At 47.3% G+C, this 15,071-nt stretch overlaps 1 protein-coding gene across 1 annotated transcript in view; it reads right to left on the minus strand.

The window, feature by feature from the left end:
- LOC149341857 (uncharacterized) overlaps positions 1-15,071 on the minus strand; it is a 108,981-nt gene that overhangs the window by 66,256 nt on the left and 27,654 nt on the right. Inside the window, exon 9 of the mRNA XM_089546705.1 lies at positions 13,485-13,607. Coding sequence (XP_089402831.1) covers positions 13,485-13,607 — 123 coding nt within the window. The remainder of the gene's footprint in view (positions 1-13,484; positions 13,608-15,071) is intronic.

Here is a 15,071-nt window from a genome sequence, read left to right on the forward strand (position 1 = left end):
ATCTATTTCCTTACAATACTTCTAGTCTAGCTTTAGTATACTTTTAAACTCCTGCATTCTTAGCCATTTTTCTAAGTATGAGTTTCTCTACGCCCGTCCGGCTGTTCTTGCACATGATAAAAATTTCGGTAGAGTTAGTTGTTGGGCTAATTGGTATTGTAGATTTAAGTTCATAGTTTTCGGTAAGAAGAAGCACGAGGAGGACGGACAAAGCGCTGACTGACAACTGTTTATTTAGTGACACAGACACAGCTTAAATACCCTCACACCAGCGCAGGCGCACACCATTCAAGAAGAGAAAGAAACGCATCACTCTTTTATCACAAAAACAGTGAAAAAACGTCTTTTCTGCATTATACAATAAGGCTGAGGTCACGCTTGTGAGCTAGCTTTTTTGATATAATACGCCTCAATCGTTTCACGTAACTGCGACGTTGCCTTGTAGCTGGGCCCATACCATGGCACGTACGTAACAGCCCATTACTTGATTACGCTTCGCAGTACTCCCCCCCCCCCCCCCCCCGGGCCCCCATTGCTATGCAGCTGCCGCACCCATGTAGGAATCGTGGCTCCGTTCTCAACAGCCGCATGCCCACGGCTGACGAGCCAGCTTGGTGGGTTAATTCACATGTGCTCTCAACACCCGGTGATGCATGCTGCATAAGAACGAGCGTTGTTTCGTCCCTCTAACGTCGTACAAATGTCGGCGAGTAGCGCTCGGGACGACGCACACAGCACAGTGCTGAATGTATTCTCGGCCTGTGATCCACGAGTCGGCTCCGTATGGGGTTGTGTCTAACTGCCCTTGCACAACGACAGCCGCACAGGCGCCTTTTATTGCCTGTCTTCGCCCATTTACGGTCTTCGGTGAGCTGAGGCATCCCATAATTGTGGTTCCCTCCCAAAGCGTAAATACCTTCGCTCACGCTGCTCGTCAACTCGGTTTTATGACTCCAAAATGGCAGTTTGTTGGTACACCAAGCATCTCACATGCAGTCAATAATGAAGGTAAAGGTGCCCTGGATACAAGAACGAATTGCGGAAATAAAAAAATACTCGCACGAGGTATGTGGGGAGGCAAATTGCTGCGATAAATATTTAAGCCCTTCCCCTCATTGTCAGTATAGTATGTGTCGCCACCTGCGATTCTAAGCAGTCACTACTGGTACCTTTACAAGACCGTCCCATGTGATCATTAAAAGCCAAAAGCAGCGAAATTTTTCAACCCTCAAAAAGGACTTTTTCTTCTCGTATGTCAAGAGAGTACTAAAAACAAGGTCGTAATAGAAATCAGTGTGGGAAGAATCGCTCTCAAGAACTGTCGTTCTTCAAACCGAGACTCTGAAAAGGGTGGCCATTACCAAGTGCCGAAAAGGTATAAACGGGAAAACTGGACACCACACGGCAACGATAAAATTCGGCCTCGGAATTGTGACGTTTCGCCGGCTCACTGTTACTCGTAGCATCCGAAGTCAGCGGTGGTGGTGGTGGTGGTGAAAACTTTTATTTTGGGAAAAAGAGTTTGTGAGCCACAGAGTGGCCCCGCTACATGGTCGGCGTCCCTAGTCCGGGACACCGCACGACGAGGCCCCGTCTCTCGCCCGTTTCACCAGAGCCCTTTGGGACTCAAGCGAGGAGCAGTTGAGGAGGGCAGTCTCCCATGCCTCTCTGGAAGGGGTAGGGGAAGGGGGGAGGTGGGGATTTTGAGTACATGCCCACACCATGTGGAAGATATCACAGGTCTCCCCACAGTGTGGGCATCGCCCATCCGTGTTAGGATCGTAATGTTTTATTATTGCAGGACAGAGTAGAGTACCTGTCTGCAGGCGCCTTAAAGTTCGCTCCTCCGTCTTACTCAGCCCTTTTGCAGGGGCCGGGAAAAGGCGGTGGTTGTCGCTATAATGTGTTAATATTTCCCTGAATCGCAGCAGCGGCTGGTTAGTCTCCGAGCCAGAAGAGCTGGGATGAGGAGCCCGGTGAGTAAGCGCTCGGGCAGCCGCGTCAGCGGCCTCATTACCTCGTAAGCCCTGGTGGCCAGGAGCCCAAATGATTCGTTTGGGTGTTGGATCAGTGGCAGTCCGTCGTAGAATACAAGCAGCTAAGGGGGAGATCTCCCCTGCCAAGTAATGTTCACATGCTTTTCGGGAGTCCGTGATGATTATTCTCGAATTGGCGTGGGCGGCAGCAAGCGCTATCGCTACTTCCTCGGCCCGCATTGAATTCGGGGCTCGAAAGGAGAGTCCATCAACGTGCATTTCCTGGTGAACGACAGCGGCCGAGTAAAATCCCGTGGGCGATGGCCCTGCTACGTCAACATAATATACACCGGGTCGGGAGCCGTGTTGTCTCTCAAGAGCCCGAGCCCGCGCTTGTCGTCTGTTTTCATGCATGTCGGTGTCCATGTTACGGGGGAGCGGGGAGACCCAGAGCATATGGCGCCATAGTACTGGGATACGCTCCGCCTCCTCTGGAGTGCAGTCGTGTTGGATGTGTAAGCGGTTTAGCAGGCGGCGCCCAGGAGCCGTCTGCGTGAGCCGCGTGTATTGGTTCACGAGGTGGGCCTCAACGACGAGAGATGGAGCTGCTGCTACAGCTTGTGCGAAAAGTTTATTTTTCTGCATGAATCGCCAGCGACGATGGGAACTTCCCATTCATTCTGACCAAACCGAGCAAGAGCCCCCTCCGAACATCAAGTTAAAAAAAGAAAAAGATCGCCATATGCTGCACAGCGTTCGCTGTTTGCCGTACCACGGAACCGCATGCGGCATGTGCTTCTAGTCTTGCGTGCGTGTTTAAGCATGGCGTTTATGCTTCAGTGTCTTTAAGCATGTTAATCACGACTGAACTTTCGAAAGATTACTGTAGTACCTATCTAGGATTGCCAAGCCGTTTTTAAGCCTCCATTATTTCACTTTCCGCCGTCCGTAATGAGTTCACACCCAAAGGGCCCGGCTTCAGGAGAGCCCTCGGTTTCCCGTACCTGCACCATATCTTCTAATTTGAATAGAGGCCGGTGAAGACCCCCAGATGGTGTAAATTAAGTCGGCGCCCTCCACTGCAGCGTACCGCATAACCCAAGAGTCACTTCGGAACATTAAAAAAAATGGCTGAGGCTTAACTTGGTTAAGCCTGGAGAATGCGAAGCATCATCGTGTCGCGTAATTTGGAGGCGCACAACCACAGCGACGGCGCGAGGTGGGCCCCCGTTTCTCCACTGTCGTGACGTCATCGTGTCACGTGGTGTGACGTCATGTATCACGTGATTTGGAGGCGCACAACCACAGCGACGGCTCGAGGTGGGCCCCCGTTTCTCCACTGTCGTGACGTCATCGTGTCACGTGGTGTGACGTCATGTATCACGTGATTTGGAGGCGCACAACCACAGCGACGGCGCGAGGTGGGCCACCGTTTCTGCACTGTCGTGACGTCATCGTGTCACGTGGTGTGACGGCATGTATCACGTGATTTGGAGGCGCACAACCACAGCGACGGCGCGAGGTGGGCCCCCGTTTCTCTACTGTCGTGACGCCATCGTGTCACGTGGTGTGACGTCATGTATCACGTGATTTGGAGGCGCACAACCACGGTGAAGGGCTGAAGTGGTAGCTAAAGTAGTATGCTTCGCATAAAAATGATTTTTACAAGAGTTTACGTGTACTCATTTGTGCACGATTTTCCTTGTCATGTTTTTAGGGCTCTGTCTTGACATCCTTCTGAAATTTGGTGGCAGTTCCCCTTCAAGGAACCCCAAAACAGTATTGGGCATGCAGGCTTGATACTTTTTTGGTCTCTTATAATCACCAGGCAGCTTCCGCTATCAGCGCCCTTTGCAGACGACCCATTAATGCTGTGCATACAGAGCGACTCATGGAAACACTGAAGAGCCAGCCATCCTTTTGTTTCAGTGCCAGTTTTCTGGCTGGAATCGAACCTGCAGCACTGTGCACAATGTCAAAACGACATGGTAGAGCCACCGCTGTGAGTTCGTGGTGGATTACGTGGCTGACTTATTTACTCATCAGAGGAAGTTCCCGTGTGAGCAAGTGGCAGTCCAATCTGCGTCCACCATTCATTCGCCTGTTTGTGTATGCGTGCATGTCCTTTCAATTAGTGTGCTTACATGTAACGGTAAAAAAAAGCACTTGCTGTTCACTTCGAGTGGTTGGTGTTGGAAGCCAGTTACTGCATTGAAGCTCTTTCGCAGACACGTGGCGCGCCTAACTGCAATGTTCATTACAGTGTAGTCTTATATGCGTACTTTTGTGTCTGTGTATTCCCGCACAAACGCTCTCTGGCTTACGAAGAATTTATGCATGCATGTGTGCGCTCAGTGTCCTGTACGACTCTGAGCGGCTCTCCCATACTCCGAGTCTGTGGCTATTTATTTGCGTTTCCCAGTCACGAGCCAATAACGACACCCTGCAAAGGGGGTCAGTCGAAACGAGTGTCACGAAATGCGGAGGGCAGACCCACCGAGGACATGCACTTTCCATTCACAACGAGGGATAGCTTTCTAGCGGCAGGCCCACGTACTACATCTACCGAGGACAATTACAGTCTAGAAATCACGTGGTATCGTTTACGTCAAAGAAGTGCGATTACAACAGAGGCCACTTCGAGTAAGATTAGGAAGCTGGGCTAGCTGATTTGGCTGTGCTTCGGCTGATAACGCGAAAAATCCCACGAAAAAGATAATCAACTCACGTTTCTCAATTTCCTTCTTTTTGTGTTGCCCTGATATGCACCGTGAGAGGTTGCTATTTATTGCATGTATTTCTACCGATAAACGTTCAATTGCAAGTCAGCGTTCACCGTGTGTTGTCTACTTTTGTTCTTGTTTTTTTTTTGTGCTGTTTACTACACAAAGCCACTTCAAGCATTGAATGCGGCGCTCTCCCCTCATCTTGGTCACCGGATGCCACGCGCACGTGAATTCGTCTGCTGAACAAAGCTTGACGCAAGGCTTATTTGTTAGCCGCGGCATTGAGCATTCCTCTAATGCCAGCTTCCACCTGTCTCCAGCTGCAGTTGACATCCGAGCGCGAATCCAATAAGTTGGAACGGGATTTCAACGAGGTGCAGGCGGAAAGTCGCTCCGCGTGCGAGACGGGTAGTGACAGCACCAGAGTGGGAAGCCGAGCTGGAAGCATTTAAGGCGTGCTGAAACAGAAAGGGGCTGGAGTGCCTCACGTTGCTTCCCGCGGAAATCCCGCAGCGTCGAAATTCCTATCGGAAAACTTTGTGCCAACTTTTAGGGGGAGCGAGGTAAAACGACGCTCTCCGGTTCCTGTGCTCCTCACTTTTACGCGCCTCTCGCTCTTTCTAGCAATAAGCCTTGATGGTGAGTCCAGGATCATCTTCAGTGATGCGTATTTTGATGGGGTGCGTTAATTGTTGTCATTTATCCACAAGCCTCCCTTTCGGTAAGTAGAAGCATCGTTCGAAGGATGATAACGTCTGCACACTATGTTCGTATGCACGCGAGCCAATGAATTTTCCTACCGGAAAAACAAAACTTCCGTTTCCTATATTTTCAGTTTTGAAAAATAATCCCACCAGTATCGAATAGCACTCACTTCATTGCGTCTTCTCGACGCAATTCTTAACTACAAGTAAAAGCTCTAACTGTACCGCAAAGTTTACAGCTTATCTTTAGGCATTTCAGGCATTTGAGGGCCTATGACTTTCACTACACAGAATGAGTCCCTCTCGACATCTCTGCAGGGACGTCTGCAACATGCAGATGTTGGTGAGTTGCGACACCACGGGTTCCCGAGCATCCGCAGGGACATCCCCGCAGGGGAATGATGGTGAACAGTGCGTCACCACGCACCCGAGCACCCGCGCTAAGCCATGCATGGCTCAGCAGTGTGCGGGGAAAAGGGGATCCTGTTGTTGAACCGATGCCGAGTGTTCGGACCTTCACGGCCCCTCGGCGGAGGTAACGCGCCACTTTGCCCCCAGCTTCCCGTAGAGGGCACCTGAAATCGGAAGTCACCTTTACTTGCCTTCCCCTTCGTCCTTCACTTTCCTGTTTTCTTTCTCCCAACTCTCCTATATCCTCCTCCCTTCTTGGTTTTTCCTTTTTTCCTGGCGGCTAGGGTAAACCTTGTGTGGTGAGTTACCCCGAGTTTTTTTTTTTTTTTTTCATGTTGGGGTCTAGCAGCTGAAGTGGGCAGGACTTGACAGTTCTTGTCCCGTATCCTCAGTGGGTTCCGTGGTGGGCGGCTGGCCGTGCGGCCGAACATTACACTTATTTCGTGGCTCCTCCTTTCCAACAAAATGATCGCCCTCAAAAAAGAGTGCGGACCGATGTAACTTCCCAGTACTTGCAGAAATCAAAGAAAACTTTCCCGAAATTTCACGTTTTGTGAAGTGAAGAGACAGAAAAACTGCCCGAACGATATCCCTATTCTTTGTAGCAAAAAGCCCGACCGATGCCTTGGGCACGGGTTACAAGCTAAAAAAATGTCTTGCAGTGACCTCCTACTGGACCTGAAAGACAGTACCCAACATTCAAAACTGTCCTTCACAGCGTCAATTAGAGAAACCCCAGTCTCAATAACTGCACACAGATCCCTGAACACCGTCCGGGGGTAATCTCTGAAGCCGACTTCCTAAAACTAATCGAACAAGAAACGCTGGAGGGTCTCAAGGACCAAATGTTATTAGTTTCTACCGAATCGCAAGCAGGCAAGAAAACAAAGAAATGCTAACAGAGAATCTTGCCCTCCCTTTAAACTCAAGTCCACTCCTCGAAGAAATAGAAGTTGGCTATTTGAAAATAAATGTCCGCCACTACATCCCGAACCCGCGACAGGTGTTACAACTGCCAGCGATGTGCTCATGGCTCACAGAGTTGCCTTGGCAGCAAAACGTGCGCGAAATGCGGCTCACGTGATCCCATTTCTGAGAACTATGAAGCAGCACCATGCTGTGCGAACTGTGGTGGAGATCACCCCGCTTATTCAATATCTTGTGCAACATGTAAAACTGAAAAAGAAATATTTACTCTGAAAACAAAGGAAAACATTTCGTTCAGAGAAGCACGTCAACGACTCTCACATGCCAATGGCACGTTCTCCATCATTTCAAAAACAAACTTCGCCGATGTGGTGCGACGGGGCGGGGATCCACGCCAGGCTTCGGCACCTGCCTAGGCCACACATAGTGAGCCTGCGGCAGGGCCATCTGCGCCCCCGGCAGACGCGGCGAAGGCAGCCCTGCCATCTCTTGAAAAGGAGCTGCTGCATAATACACCACATAGAAAAAGTCACAACGCAGGGACAAGTGATAAAATTCTGCTAGGTGCCGACCGGTATTCGAATAGTTAGAAATGAAAGAGCCGACCCGTGTGCAGTAGAAGCTCACCGTCATGAAACCAAGATTGCCATGCCCCACAGAGACTGCGTGAAATCAATACATTGTAGCTTTAAGGCTAAATGGCAGACAACATGGGACAATGAAATGAACAGGCTGCATTTTGCAAAGCCTGTGCTCGGAGAATGAAAGAGCTGTACGTACAAGGAACGTTTTTATAGAAGTAATTTTATGTCGCCTCCGCATATAACACACACCTGACACATAACTTTTTACTGATGAATCAAGACAAACCTCTTTTAGACAGATGGGGAGACGAGCTCACACTAAACCATACTCTACTTTCATGCACAAAACTCGAAAAACTAAGAAAAAAGTACTTTACTCAAGTTTATAATAAACACATTCCTTTTCATCTATTGCTACCCTTATGAGAAAATGCAATTGTTAATATAGCTTATGTTCATAGCTTTTCAGTCAAGCGGATTTTCTTTATAAACTGTAAATTATAACCCAGCGTCTCACTTATCTTTGATACACCTCAGCCACTTTCTCATTCCTGAGAAGAAGGCTGAGGCATCTATTTCATTAGTTGGGAGCCTCGAGATCCTTGCTCAGCCAAGGATGACTGCTTAGGTTGCCTGACCTTCATAACTTTTACCAATCGCCATTTAAAAAAAAATTTGTCCTTTATCTTCACTAGGCGGTACGAAATAACTTTCTAGGCCCTTTAAACCAGCGTTCGTTACACATTTTTTATAAAATCCTGAACAAAATTTTTCTATACCTTGCGTTTGGTGCATGTCGTCAGCCTTGGATGCTTATGCGCCACCAAACCCAATACAAAATGAGCCACTCTTTCAAACCTTTTTCCTGCATAGTGGGTATGACTCAAGTAGCCGTACGTATTAACCTGGCGCGCTGGCACTAGACGAAGCGTAAATTAGAACAGATCACATAGAAATATAAGTCCCGCCACATTTAAAAAAAAACACAATTCCTGCCTTTCGCACCAACTTATTGCAATAACCTTTCTCATCAGCTCGCTGCAATAACTGGCAACGTGAAGTTTGGAGGAAGAAGCTGCAAGAGAATTTTTTTCATGTAATTTATTTTTCTTTAAAGAGTGGCCCATGGCTTAGGAATGAGCCACTCTTGGGAGTGCCTCAAGATTGTATAATGGATGCGCGATAAGTTAGAGCCCTTTTATCACTGTTTCTTTTTTTTTTCATATTACTTCAAAGTCCTAAGGAAAAGCGTATACAAGAATTGCAGTCTGGGTGCACCTGTGTGCGTGACAGTTTGTCGCGTGACAAAGGAGCGCTCGATGTTCCGACTCAGTAGTGGGCAAATACGGAGACATCTGAAAAGGCACGCGTTGCTATATGTACTACGTGACTCAGAACAGACGTCGGATGCGGGCGAGGATAGTGCGAAGATAGGTGCGAGCAGAAGCGCCTGCCTTCCAGTCCGGACGTGCGTGGTTGCCCGAGCTCCGTGGTTACGTGTTCATTTTAACCGAGCTCTGTGCCCTTTGGCAAAGCAGTCTCGACGGGGCGAGTGTAGTTTCGTTTCCTCATCGCCCACCTACGAAAGTACAGCACCACCTGTATTATCAGTGCACGTTCGAACATCCGCTTTTCAATCGAAACAGTGTGTATGCCTCGTTCATCGGTCATCCGACAGCAGTCCCTACATTCAGTGCATGTTCAATCACCCGCTTTTCAATCGGAACAGAGTGTATGCCTCGTTCATCGGTCATCCGACAGCAGTCCCTACATTCAGTGCATGTTCAATCACCCGCTTTTCAATCGGAACAGAGTGTATGCCTCGTTCATCGGTCATCCGACAGCAGTCTCTACATTCAGTGCATGTTCAATCACCCGTTTTTCAATCGGAACAGAGTGAATGCCTCGTTAATCGGTCATCCGTTCTGATTGCGCATTTGGCTTCTCGCAGTCCGGGGAACACATAGTTCAACGCCAATTTTGTCTGCAAGAGCTTGCACTTCCCAGAAAAGGTGGCTGAACTCGACTTCAGATTTCTCTCTTATCGCTTTAAGCTGCACAAGTGACATGAAAGACTTCGGCTGTAGTGTGCTTATCTAGGGTCTCTTTTTGACAAAGCCTGCTCACATGTAGTGTGAGGGCAAAGCCGTCGCTCATCGTAATCAAGACAACCAGGAATTTGGTACTTCGAAGTGCTGGTTTAAGAGTGCAAGCATTAGCCAATGACGACCACTGGCTTTTCCACTTGGCCACGACGTACACTCGCCGTCAAAAGTAAATGGAAGGCGACTTTGTCAAAAAGTTTTAATTTCTTTCAATCTAAAGCATGATGGTTCATGCTTTAGATTGTTTGTTTGTTGGTGCACAGTGAAATTCGAACAATCACAATTAGGCTGCACTTATGTATTCAAGGATGCATGAATTGGGGTGGGGGGGGGGGGGGGGGGGGGGGGCAATGATTAATTTTTTTCGTTAGTATTGCCTTCCATTTTCTTCTGACGGCACCTGTACAGCGCCGCAATCATGTCTTCCGAAGGAGACAAATTCTAGCTCTGCGCTGTGGCGCTCAACCCAACGTGTTTCTTAAATCCCTTGAAGCTTACCTTTGAGCCCGCGTCGAAGGACAGCATTTCGTTTCGATTACGAGGCGAGCTGAAGAAAGACGCTGTTGATGTTGCGATTTCCATAAAAATCAGCACGCTCTGAACAGACAAAGATTTTGAACGATAGGTTCAAGGCGTGACTGAAGCAAGGACAGCGCACAGCATTCACGGCGTCTTCTTTAATCCCTTGGCTTGCTCCGCAAGTTTGCGAGGTCATAAGACTGCGTCCATCGCTTCCGATGCCAACGCAGTTGTCCCGAAGCAAGGACATCGACTTTCACTCTCTTGACAATTTCGTCGGGACCACGCGCTGTCCTGGCCGAATGTATTGCTTCTGGAGTCTTTGTTTAACTTGCTTGAAAGATTACCGGTCGGGAATTCTTTCCACCTGCTCAGTGAAAGCCCAAAAACAGAGGTTCGGGAAGATGTGCAAAGCTTCTGGAGGGGGAGGTACCCCTTAGGACCGCCACCGCTTTGGGTACATGCCATTTATAATTGCGCTGAGTGGTAGCTTATTCATTGGCAAGCGCCCCCACATACAATATCTTAGAGCATTCATGTCTGGAAATGAACGCCCGCCCTCGTAATTTTTTTATCACGATATAGACCTCATTCAAGCAAACTTCTTTGGACTGAGTGCGAATCTGAAGTGCCCTTCAAGCTGCCCTGCGAACATTTCTCCAATGTCAGCGATGTATAACGCTCACTTTTAGTATAAAATCGGTAGCTAGATTTGAATCCATCAAACTTTATTTTAACTCAGCCTTTGTAGTCGAATAATAGAGTCCGCCATTATGAAACTTGTACAAGCTCCTGGACTGGCTGCTGGACCATAAAGAGTTCAAGCCCCTAAGCTTTTGAAAGGTGGGAGCAAATGCTTATTTTCACTCTCAACAGATTTGTATGCTTAGGCTATATGCACAGGCTGTATGTACAGGCTGTATGCTCTCACATTCACGCGCCCCGCCAGGCTATTTAATTGTTGCAGAATGCTTGCAAATAATCCCTTGCAAGCTCCTTTCTTGGCAATATTATTGTCGCAATTGGCTCGTGTCACCTCATAAAGAAACAGTAACCATGTGGGCATCAACCACGGTGCAAGTATTACATCGCGAAAGACTTTTTCAAACCAGCGTACGGACATTATTTCAGATTGTCATCAACTATTCAACCTTGGCCGCTGGCAAAGCCTTGTTATGGTGGTGCGAGCTGATATGGCGCGACCACTGGTGGATGCGATGTTTGCCAGCGACATCCTTTTTGTAAGCAAAAACAACGCGTGTTGAAGTGTCTCTTTTCGCTTTCATTATATGTGTTGAGAAAAAGCACGTTCACCACACTGACCTGAAAAAATTTAAACTCGGGCAGTGTTTTGTTAACCAAGCAAAAATAAATGCTGTGGTAGCCTAAATGGCGCATTTTACGCGTAACCTCAGCGGAATGATTCAGTCATTGTAGCATAACCAATGCGTTACATTGTAGCATGTCTTATACGTTCCCTTTTGTTTAATTTCTGACGCTACCTCCACCTATCCTTGTACTAGTTTTCAGACCATTTAAAATTTGTTTGCCTGCCGCTATAGTGTTTAGGATTCCGTGTACAAATTTTACCTTACGTGAGGTTCCATAGCGAAAAAAGCAGTGACAAGACAGAATACAAGCGCTTGTGTCCTATCTTGTCCCTGCTTTTTGCACTATTGATCCCCAAGTGAACTACCCACTAACCCGAACCTTTACCCTTTTAAATTTACCTTACGTTCCGAAATCCTGTAAAGTTTTCCATACCTAGCGATTTCTATTACACTTTTACACTCACATGAAATCTGCTGGTATAGATTTTCCGTTGATGTTTTAATACCGGTTCGTTTAAAAAACTTCCCTTGTTTTCAATCAGTAGTGTGCGTTATTAGAAGCACTCATAGAAACCATCTCCCATGATGGCCATGACTCAACAGCATTCCTTATTACCAGAGCTCTAGTTAATTGTTCGGCAATATTTCAATTTTTTCTCTTGTTTCACGTTAAAATATGTCTAAATTAGTTGATCTGCACCGGTCACAAGTGCAAACAATCGCCAAATAGCGCTTTTAAGGGGACGTTGTGAAATGCCCTATGGGTCCAAATTTGTGGGAGCGAACACACTGTTGGAGCGTCGCCTAGCGCATGATGCTAGTGCAGGTGGGCGTCCCCGCATCGTACTCCACCATCACTCGATGGTCGGCGAGTTTCCAGCGAAGTTTCTCCTCTACACTGGGCTCCAGGTAACGCATCTGCGTCACCACGGCGTCGAAGAGTGTCTCTTGAATGCCACACTCCGATGGCCCGCGGAAGGCGTCCAGCCCCAGTTCCTTGAGTGCCACGCCCAAAAGACGATGGGCCCTGACGAACTGCATCTGAAGGGCGCAACGCAGTGTAAGACAAAACAAGGAGCTGTATAGTTTCCGGCAGTTACCGAGGCGAAGGAGAGATAGGGTTCCGCAAAACAACAGCCCGGCATGTCGCGATAGCAATATTACCGTATGAGGCTGACCGGACATGTTCAACCACGAGCACAGACTATTCAGGAAGAATAACTTAAACAAAATAAAACCTGCTACTCCTGTCGTGGGGAATCGGTGCACATGAAGCCTCTGGACGAGCCAAAAGAAAACTCAGTTTAGGCGCAAACGGGTTGATTTAACATGGTCCCATTACACTAAGAAAATGTAATCCGATTTACTGTCATATATGTCACACACACGCAACGTAAAAACACTGACATAAACACGGCACAGAACCATGCTAGCCCGATTCTTGCCAGTGAATTAATTCGTATGTGTAAGACGAGAAGTATTTTTTAAAAGTTTTTGCTCAAGGCAGTCACCTTTTTTAAAAAGTTCCAGGAGTTTCCACCACCACTTCCAAGCCTCTCTTTTCTAGCGCCACGTTTTAGCAGCATAAAACCTCAATTCGAGCAACCTGCTACGCATGGGCGCCTTAATTCATCGCTTCACCAGCTGCGACTTGTTTTCCTTCAGTTTCTTTTAGCTGTTTGTATGCTGCCCCACTCAGCTAGGCTGGCTTTTGCCTTTTCTAGGCTGCAATTCAATGCTTCTGATGTTTGAGAGGATCCTGACAGTAGATACTTTCGGCACAGGCTTTCCAATGCATCACCCGTAAGGTGGCGGGAGTTTAAAATGGCAAAAAAAACGACCAAGGCTATTCTTTGTAAAAGTGCAAGTTTCTCGATCTTTACGCCAGTGTAAAAACTGACTCATAAGCCTATGATTAGGAAATGCGTAAGATTGCCACTTTAAGCAATTGTTGTAGGACATGCCTAATTTCTAAGCAAAGAGGCTCGCCCTCAGAGCGTTATCAAAATGCCACTGACAACATTTTTACGACGATAGACCGCACCACTCATCAGAACCATGGAGCTTACAGGCGCCGAAAATGATGCTTTGAATGCGATAACGTCATATGCGTGAGGCTGAAATTTCAGCGCCTGTTGCAAATGCAGTCGCGTACTGGGCGTTCCATGCTTACTCTAAGTGAAGGTTCGTTATGTCCTTGCCTTGCAAATGACGCTCTCCTTGCTTTCGACGACAAGAAACTGCAACTCCCTGGCCATCATGTACAGATACTCGTCTTCTTGCCAGGCTTTGAACCACGATGAGTCGGATAAAGTTCGACACACCTGCAAGCCGCCGTGGTGGCTCAGTGGTTATGGCACTCGGCTGCTGACCAGATAGACGCGGGTTCGAACCCGGCCTTGGCGGTGGAATTTCGATGAAGGCGAAATTCTAGAGGCCCGTGTACTTTGCGATGTCAGTGCACGTTAAAGAACCCCAGGTTGTCGAAATTTCCGGAGACCTTCACTACGGCGTCCCCATAGCCTTAGTTGTTTTGGGAGCTTAAACTCCAATAAACCAAACCAACCAAACCGACGCACCTGCAGCACGGCGAAACGAGTCATATATAGCCGTTTCCGCCTCCACTCAATTGGCAACATATATATTTTTGTACTCCTAGAGTTTGGTTTATTGGTTTATTGGGGTTTAAAGTCCCAAAGCGACTCGGGCTATGAGGGACGCCGTAGTGAAGGGCTCAGGAAATTTCGACCACCTGGGGTTCTTTATCATGCACTGACATCGCACAGTACACGGGCCTCTAGAATTTCGCCTTCATCCAAATTCAGCCGCCGCGGCCGGGATCGAACCCGCCTGAGTACAGGCAAGATGTCAGTACATGTAAAATGAACAAAAAATGTTATAACACCTGAAGTAAATGTTTATTTATTTGTTTGTTTATTTATTCATTTATTTATTCCCTTTTGCAGCCCAGGCCTAAGCAGTACATGACAATTAAATTCAAACAGTATACATAATGTAAAATCACAAAAACTGCTGACCATTAATAGCAACAATGAACAATGAGAATCAGCTACAAAAAAGCAAAAGGAAAAACATCCGTTGGTAAAAATAAATTTCGTATTTAAATATAAGAGACAAATTAACAAGGACAAGATTGGCAATTTGTTAAGCCCTGCTAGCTTTTGATTATGTTGACTTCTGTCATACTCCGATATTGAATGCAGTCATCGGGCAGGTAGTTCCAATCTATTATTGTTCAGGAGAAAATGAATATTGGCACCTCGCCTTAAAAGAGCCTTTAGGGTTGTGAATAATAATATAAAAAAGGTAGATTTGAGACACTTATTCAAATCCTTTAACAACATACTTTGTCAGAATTTATTTGAAGAAATTGGTTTTTGAGGGAGGGAAATGACGCAGTAACTGTCTCACATATCTTGGTGGACACCCGAACTGCGCCGTAAGGAAGAGATAAAGGAGGAAGTGAAAGAAGAAAGGAAGAAAGAGGTGCCGTAGTGGAGGGCTCCGGAATAATTTCGACAACTTGGGGATCTTTAACGTACACCGACGTTGCACAGCACACGAGCGCCATTAACGTTCCAAAACGCGGCCGCCATGGTCGATGGACGCGGAACGCAAAAAGGCATCTCTACAGCACCTCTTCCTTTCTTCTTTCAATTCCTCCTTTATCTTTTCTTTAAGGCACGGTTCGGGTGCCCACCGAGATACATGAGACAGTATTAGTGCCATTTCCTTCCCACAAAAATCAATTTTTTTTAAATTAGTCC

This window comes from Amblyomma mixtum, chromosome 5 (genome assembly GCF_055824585.1).
Source record: "Amblyomma mixtum isolate Tamu chromosome 5, ASM5582458v1, whole genome shotgun sequence".
NCBI lineage: Eukaryota > Metazoa > Arthropoda > Arachnida > Ixodida > Ixodidae > Amblyomma > Amblyomma mixtum.